Here is an 8,191-nt window from a genome sequence, read left to right as displayed (position 1 = left end):
CGCAGAGAGAGAGACATAGAGAGAGAGAGAGAGAGGATGGTCGGCGTTGATGGCTGGGTTGCCGATTTCTGGTGTCATGGACCGTGTGTCGACGTTGAAGTAGTTCATCAGTGGCAGCAGATTGGCGTAGAGAGAGAGAGAGATATTATCGAAAAGGAAAGAAGAGAGAGAGAGAAACAGATCTGATGGAAAAGGAGAGGAGAAGAAAGAGAATGAGTATAAGGGTATAAATGTATTTTACCAAGTAACAGTTGGAATGGGCAATGGAATCTTATTTTCATTGGACCAGGCTAAAATTTTCTAAAATTAGTACTAAATAGACATTTGCTCGTTAATTAAAGACCTATGAGTAGATTTTATCATGCTCCAGGTTGATGAAAGAGTACAATTGATCTAACAGGGGCAAGACCTTTCTCTTTTCTTTCGGCAATACAGGGGCAAAGACTTTTATACAAGACTTCATATTATTATTTTTTTTTGTTACAAGACTTCATATTATTTTGGAACTAGAAGAATTCATGAACCGACTCCCTTAATAAAATTACAAAAATCTAAACGGATAAGCCCAAGCAGCTGGGTCCCCAAGCTTTGACCTGGTCCTGGTGCATCCATCCAGAAATGTAGCCAAATGCAGCAAAATCTTTAACTCTAAAACTTTTTTTTTTTTGTGGTTCAATTTTGATGGAATATATATTTAATTACAAAGCAAAACCCTTATTTGAAACCAAGAGACTTTCTTTGCCATTAGATCGGGTCAAGCTTGGACCTGAGATTTTCGGACCTGAGTCGAACTCTCAAAATTAGGCCCTCAAATCATAATTTGCATCTAGATTTTTTTTTTTTAATAAAATTTTTCACAAACTAAATCTATTAAGTCAAAATTTAACTACATATCCAAAATATTTGGATTATGATTTATATTTTTGTAATTTTATTTACACTATAAACCCTATTTTAGAAATTTACGTTTTTTTTTTTGGTATAATTTTCGAGTAGTAATTTTATTAAATTGTATAGACTTTCTTTTCTGAAAACTTAAATTGTATATATTTACTTATTTCTTTCACTCAAAATATATCAAGTGATATTATATATGTATATATAGTTGGTTGGGCAAGTCCGTTCCTTTGTTCCTTCCATTGCAGTAAAAAATGTTCTGACATAACATTATTCTTCCTTCCATATTTGACTAAATTTAATAATGGAGAGAGAGCAGTGATTTGTCTATTTCTGGGCCCCCTAGAGCTCCAGGCCTTGAGTCGACCGCCTCTTCAGACTCGCATCAAGTCAGGATTTGGATCGGGTGACTTGAGCCAGTTATCGATTAAGTCTGGTCAACTCTTTGGTTCATCGTCAGGAACTCAGAATCATCATTCTTAACGTACGTAACCTCTTAGTTAATAAATAGATCGAATTAATTAATAATCTCTGCACTTAATTTAAACCCTAAAATGACGTAACACATAAACAATTCGATCAGGACAAGATCGGCCTGAACGTCAGGCATATATGATCATCTCTAATGTTACTCTTCCAAACGAATCTTCAGGTTTATAGGAAAATCCGAAAGAGCTAGATAGCATATTGACAAGTCTTTGGTTATAATTAAGATAGCATATTCAGGTTATAATTAAGTCTTGATTAATAACGTTGCTAGTTAGCTATATGATGTCCAAACCTCATCTTACAAAGCAACAGAGACATTCTACTTTACAAATTATAAAGTAAAGATAAACTAAGACCAAGTCCACATTTAATTGCTTCATGTTTTATAAGCTAGACTATAAGTCATCCACATTGCCTGATTATATTGAAAATATCAGTATAATTAGGTTGTTGAGACAAAAGACATTCACACATCACTCTCACCAAGTAGACAAGGTAGGTACATATCTTTCACATTTATAAGACCATCGATTTCGCAACAAGTTACAGAAGAAAAAACTGAAGTGAAACCCAAACAACTTCACGTACGTTGAAACTGAACAGGACTTTTGAAAGACAAAATAGTAAGAGATCGTTTTCTAGCTAGGAATCTAGACTTTTGCATAATTCTTTCATCCGTTTATTTGTTTATATCGTAATGTCGACATTGTGGAGCCATGAACGTACGAGTCGAGTCATGAGGTCGTTTTATTTGGTGATCAAACTCGAGGGTTTTGGCATGGATGAATGATTATAAACACTTTGCCGTTGTCTCTAGCTAGCTTGAAAAATATTCTATATTTGGAGAGAAAAGGGGATAATATATAGGTATGCCCTAGCTAGTTTGATCCATTTCAAAGTGTGGCTCAATCGAGACAAGGCACGATAGCATGTATGATATAGAGCCAAAGATAGATCGATCTGCAAGTGCCTGGTGTCCATGAGTGTATACATAGTTCGTGCTGGTGGGCTCAATCAAGGTCGCACCAAAAATTCATGCCAGATGTTAGACCTGCCTGCATATTCATAAAGGAAGGTCGTGCTGGCAAGACACATACCGGCAGGTACCATCATCATCGATCATCACCATCATCATCATCCGGAAACCTAAATACCCAAATTGATCCTGTTCAACATTTTTTTCTTTTTTGATCTTATGTTGCTGTTCATTCTAGAGGACAGGGAAAAGAAGAAAGGATCCGGAAATGTGACAAAGGATCAACAAAGGAAACATGTACGTATGTATGAACATTCTCCCTCCGTGATAATTTTCTCTTATAATCTTATGTGTTGCGGTAGCTACAGTACTGCTACTAGTTTGTTATGGATGTGCAAGTGTTTTCATTTTGCGTTTACATTGAATAATTTTGGATGTGCTGGTTGACTGCTGGTTCCCTTGCAAATTTGCAATGCAGCTTCGTTTAGAATATGATGTACTTTTGGATGTTGGTGATCGATACTCGTGTGCATTCGAATGTGATTCGTTCTCGTGAACTCCACAACCAGCTGTACATCATTAAAGAGTCACAATATGGTGGCAGGCCCGAACCTGAGATTTTCATACTTGAATCGAACTTTTAAAATTAGACCCTCAAAGTATAGTATTCATTCAAATTTTTTTTTTTTTAAGAAACATACTTCACGAACTAAAGCTATAAACTCAAAATCTAACAACAAGAAACATTATAATTCCTATTTATATTAAAAATCTTATTTATACAACAAATTTCTTACTTAGGTTGCTTATTTTTTTAAAATAGTAACTATAGTGGGTTGTGCATAAAACAACCTCCCAAACCCGTAAACCAGCAGGCATTCCACCACAACCGAGGCCGCCCCGAAGTATCCACCAATAAGTAGGGTGGGCCGAGCCCGACCTTGGCGGCAGTATTGGGCTGGGGGTGGATTCATAAGGCATAAGGGAGCTGGATGTGAAGTAACAGCAAAGACAGTTGTCCCACATCGGTTTTCAGGTGAAGAGAATCCACTTTTATGGCCCAGCCACCAGCTTGTCAGGTAACATAACTATCCTCAGTAATTATATTCAACCACCATATACTGATTTAAGCTTCGGATGAGGAAAGACCGGAAGCTCCCGATCCCCTTTGTTATTGCAAGTCAGCAGGAAGGCAGCAGACCATCCACCTGACATATTATTAGCTTCTGCAAACCCATCCGGGATTGTACAGAAACATTTGGCGCCGTCTGTGGGAATCATTACAAAAAGCCAGCATGACTCGATGGCTGAGTTAATCGAACAACAAGACCAAGAGAGGGAGGTGATATTAGGAAAGACCCCGGAAACCGCAGGGGGAAGTTCAAGAACTACTGGGAGAACCCTCCAGGATGAAACACCAGAGTATGTGCCGCGGGATCTCAATCCTCAAGAGGTAGCCGAGATGTTGGAAGATATGAGGGCTCAAATCACTCTGCTAGAGCAACAAGGTGCCCATGATCGAGTAGAAGCCTCCGGGAGGGAGCGCAGGTTGGAAAGGGATAACGCCACGCTCATGAGAGCGTTAGCCAGAGGAGTTGAGCACCGGGAGGCATTGGATCGGGCGAGGGAGTTGGATCGAGCGGCCACGTCTCAGCAGACAGGCACCCCGGTGAGAACGAACCGTAGGACGGTGCATATAGGAACGAACTTGTTCCCAGATGCAATGCGGGATGAGGGACCGTCGCCCTTACCCGAGCCGATCCCGTAAATCCAAGTTGGACGGCAGGGAGAGATGGAAGAAACCCTGAGAGCTATCCGGGATAGCGTGGCGAGTTTGGCTGACCGAATCTCGGACGCCGAGAGAAGGGGGCGCGTAACCCAACTCGCACGAGTTTCGAAGAAAGGGGGGACCGTTCACAAGAGCGATCATCCGGTCCGTCCGGCCAAGCCGATGAAACTGAGTTACAATGGGGATCGAGACCCCCATCTCTTCCTCGATAGTTTCAAGTCTCACACGAACGCTAAAGGGTACTCAGATGCAATATGCTGCAATATGTTCCAGGAGACATTAGCAGAGGAAGCACTGAGTTGGTTCTACGAGCTCCCATCAAACTCGATCAATTGGTTCCGAGAACTGGCAAACAAGTTCGTCAATAGATTCATTTTACGAACGGATGGGCAGAATACCGCCCAGTTGTTCAAGGTGAAGCAAGATAGGGGTGAGGGATTGAAAGCTTTCGTGAATCGATGGCAAGGTGCCACGGCCAGAGTCAGGAACTTTGACAAGAAGGTTGCAGAGGAAGCATTCATTCAAGGACTGCTTCCCGAAAAATTTATGTATGCAGTAAAAATCGAATGCCCGCAAGGTTACGATGAGATTATGGAGATGGCGGTCAGGCAAGCACAAGCAGACCATGATACGTATGGAGGGACCTCGGTCGGGAAGAGGAAGGTCGGAGAGCAAGGAGAAGGATCGCCGGTATAAGTGGTCCAGGAGATAAGGGCCTGGACGGGAGCAAGGGCCGAACTCGCACCCAGCTGGAAAGAGGCACAAGGAAAGAAGCTGGGGGAAGGCAGCAAAGCAGCATAACGCACAAGGAAAGACAAAAGGACCTTACCAAGATACCGGGTACGCGAGGACGGCACCGGCAAGCCAGGAGCACTTCTCGACGCTTAACGCCACCTATGAGGCGATATGGAATGAGAATAAGTCCGCCATCCCGCCTCCCCCTGCCCAAAAGTCGCCCCCATCCCGGCTCACCAAGGAAGACATCGGAAAATTTTGTGGGTATCACGGAGAAGCAAGCCATAACATTAACAGCTGCATAGAATTGAAAAAGGCAGTAGAGCGCCGGATACAAGAAGGAAAGCTGCAGCAGTATGTGCCCGGGCCGAGGCATGTGGGGGCAATTGAAGTATATGAGACAATCAACACCATCCATGGCGAGTCCCGTATAGATAATAGAAGCAATAAGGCAAAAAAGCAGTGTACGAGATCCAGGGATGGCCAGGAGGTCTTCGCCTTTTGGAGTAGCAGCAATCAACAAATGACAACCGGTTGGAAGTCCGTTACCTTCCTAGAAGAGGAAGAGGAGGGGATAAGGCGGCACGAGGACCCATTCCTAATAACATTGCAACTCGACCATTATATCCCAAAGAAGATCCTAGTTGACACGGGAGCCTCGGTCAACGTGTTGTTCAGAAGTGCCTGGAAATGACTGCATCGAGGAAGTAACAAGTTGATACAAAACCATGAACCCTGATCAGCTTCTCGGGTGATGTGGTCCAGCCACTAGGATCGGATAGCTTTGGAGTAAGTATGGAAGGCCGAGAGGGAATTGCCCGGGCTACCGTAGAGTTCATCGTGGTCGATTGCGAGTCGTCCTATAACGGGATCTTGAGAAGGCCCATGTTATGGAAGCTGAAGTCTTTTGTTGCCGGCCACATGTTGATGATGAAGGTCCCAACCCCGACTGGAGTCATTACCATCCGGGGAGACCAAGCGGCAACAAGGAGTTGCTATGCGATAGACAACGGAAGGAAAAGATCCGAGGTTCTATTAGCGAGCCAGGCCATGGCATCCCCCTTGGATCCTTATGAATCCAAGGGATGATACCGACTCGGATGAGGAGCGTCCGGGGTCGGCAGAAGAAACAGAAATGGTATCAGTCTCAGATGAATTCCCGGATAGGCAAGTGACCATCGGGACGGGGAAGGCACCAGGGGTGCGAGCGGCCTTGATGACCTTTTTGAAGAAAAATAGTGGGGCATTCGCTTGGACATATAAGGACATGCCCGGGATATCTAGCGGAATTGTAACACACCAGCTAGGAATCAAGAAAGGATCCCCTCCCGTGCGGCAAAAGCGAAGGGCGTTTAAGCCAGAAAAGTATGATGCAATGAGAGGGGAAGTGCAAAAGTTGATAGACATAAAGTTTATACGGGAGGTCAGATACCCCCAGTGGTTGGCCAATGTGGTCATGGTTCCAAAGAAGTCAACAGGGCAGTGGAGGATGTGTGTAGACTACTCAAATCTCAACAGGACATGCCTAAAAGACAGCTTCCCTCTCCCACGAATAGACCAACTGGTGGACTCCACGTCTAGATTCGAATTGTTGAGCTTCATGGACGCCTATGCGAGCTATAACCAGATCCAGATGGATCCAAGGGATGAGGAGCATACAGCCTTCACGACCGACAGGGGCCTTTATTGCTATAAGGTAATGCCTTTCGGACTGAAGAATGCGGGAGCGACTTACCAACGGCTGATGAATGTCATGTTCACCGAGTACCTCGGGAAAATAATGGAGGTATATGTCGATGACATGTTGGTCAAAAGTCTAAGGGCCGAGGAGCATATAGGGCATCTTGAGAAGGTCTTCGAGGTCATAATGAAGTTCGGGATGAGACTAAACCCTCAGAAATGCATCTTCGGGGTTATCAAAGGGAAATTCCTGGGGCATATAATTAGCATGAGGGGGAGAGGAATGAATTGAGTTCATTGGCCGGAAAGATTGTCGCCCTTGCCAGATTCGTGTCACGACTCACGGATAAGTGTGCCCCTTTCTTTTGGTTGCTGAAATACCAGCAGTGTAAGGAGATAGTATAGGGACCCGAGCAGGAGGAGGCATTCAAACAGATAAAGACATACCTCACGTCCACACCGGTTTTGTCAAAACCAATCCCGGGCAAGATGTTTTACCTGTATATCGTGGCTTCACAGTCAGCAGTTAGCTCGATCTTGATAAGAAAAGAGTCTGATGTCAAGCACGCTATATTTTACGCGGGGAAGGGATTCACACCGGCCGAGAGCAGGTACCCAGATGTAGAGAAGTTGGCCTTGGCACTTATTATAACCACCCGAAAGCTCAAACACTATTTCCAAGCACATTCGATAACCTTTTATACTAACCACCCCCTGAGGCAAATTATGTTGAAGCCAGAAATCAGCGGGAGGCTGGTAAAATGGGCAATAGAGCTGGGGGAATTTGATATCCATTACCGGCCGAGAGTGGCAATCAAGGGCCAAGCAGCGGCTGACTTTATATCTGAGCTCACACCCATGAAAGTTGTGGGAGAGTCCTCTGAGCCCACTCCCACGAAAGTTGTGGGAGTATCCAACGAGGCCAACCGGGAGGAAAATGGTCCCGGAGCGGATAAGGAGATGCACAGTGAGGAACCACTGGCTCAACTCTGGAAACTTTTTGTGGACAGCTCGGTGACGAGAAATAAAAGCGGGACGGGAATAATATTAGAAACTCCCGATGGATTCAAGCATGAGTACGCCCTGGAATTCCAATTCAAGGCATCCAACAATGCGGCTGAGTACGAAGCTTTAATCAGGGGATTGCAACTTGCCCGAGGCATCGGAGTGGAAAGAGTGAAAATATTTAGTGATTCACAGTTGGTTGTAAAACAGGTCAACGAGAGCTTTGAAGCTAACACTACAACAATATGTGGCTATAGTGACCAAATTCTTAGTGACCTAATCATAATAGTCACAAATAATATAGTTTTAGTGACCAGCAAACACTATTGGTCATTAAAGCATTTGGAGGTAATAAAAATGGTAAGGCCACCCTTTGGATAATTTTTAGTGACCTATCATTTGACAAAGTAATGACCAAGTCGACTTGGTCAGTAATTTTTAAAAAATTAGTGACGACATCAGATTCATTAGTGACCAAAGAACATTTAAAAACTTTATTCTCAGACGCGGGATTATTCGCGGTTTATGAGAAAATTGGAGTGAACAGTTACCTATATTTTAGACATATCTGGACTCCCTCCACCAAATATTCAGCTTCCGTTCCCTGTATCTTCTCTCTC

At 43.8% G+C, this 8,191-nt stretch overlaps 2 protein-coding genes across 2 annotated transcripts in view; both read left to right on the top strand.

Annotated features, from left to right (window-relative positions):
* Positions 1 to 4,154: 4,154 nt before the first annotated feature.
* On the top strand, positions 4,155 to 5,975 carry LOC101300818. Its single transcript, XM_004298104.1, has 3 exons — positions 4,155 to 4,841; positions 4,909 to 5,547; positions 5,652 to 5,975. Exons 1-3 carry the CDS (start codon positions 4,155 to 4,157, stop codon positions 5,973 to 5,975), a joined length of 1,650 nt encoding a protein of 549 aa, XP_004298152.1.
* Positions 5,976 to 7,055: 1,080 nt separating this feature from the next.
* LOC101300244 overlaps positions 7,056 to 8,191 on the top strand; it is a 4,020-nt gene continuing 2,884 nt past the window's right edge. Inside the window, exon 1 of the mRNA XM_004298103.1 lies at positions 7,056 to 7,781. Within this exon, the coding sequence (XP_004298151.1) occupies positions 7,056 to 7,781 (726 nt within the window). The remainder of the gene's footprint in view (positions 7,782 to 8,191) is intronic.

The sequence above is a fragment of the Fragaria vesca genome, linkage group LG4 (assembly GCF_000184155.1).
Source record: "Fragaria vesca subsp. vesca linkage group LG4, FraVesHawaii_1.0, whole genome shotgun sequence".
Taxonomy (NCBI): domain Eukaryota; kingdom Viridiplantae; phylum Streptophyta; class Magnoliopsida; order Rosales; family Rosaceae; genus Fragaria; species Fragaria vesca.
This window is presented reverse-complemented; position numbering and strand designations above follow the sequence as displayed.

Coding starts and splice junctions, on each gene's coding strand:
- LOC101300818 (XM_004298104.1), top strand. CDS start 4,155: ATGGAAGAAACCCTGAGAGCTATCCGGGATAGCGTGGCGAGTTTGGCT. Junction 4,842..4,908: donor AGCAAGGAGAAGGATCGCCG/GTATAAGTGGTC, acceptor CCAGCTGGAAAG/AGGCACAAGGAAAGAAGCTG. Junction 5,548..5,651: donor TAGTTGACACGGGAGCCTCG/GTCAACGTGTTG, acceptor GATGTGGTCCAG/CCACTAGGATCGGATAGCTT.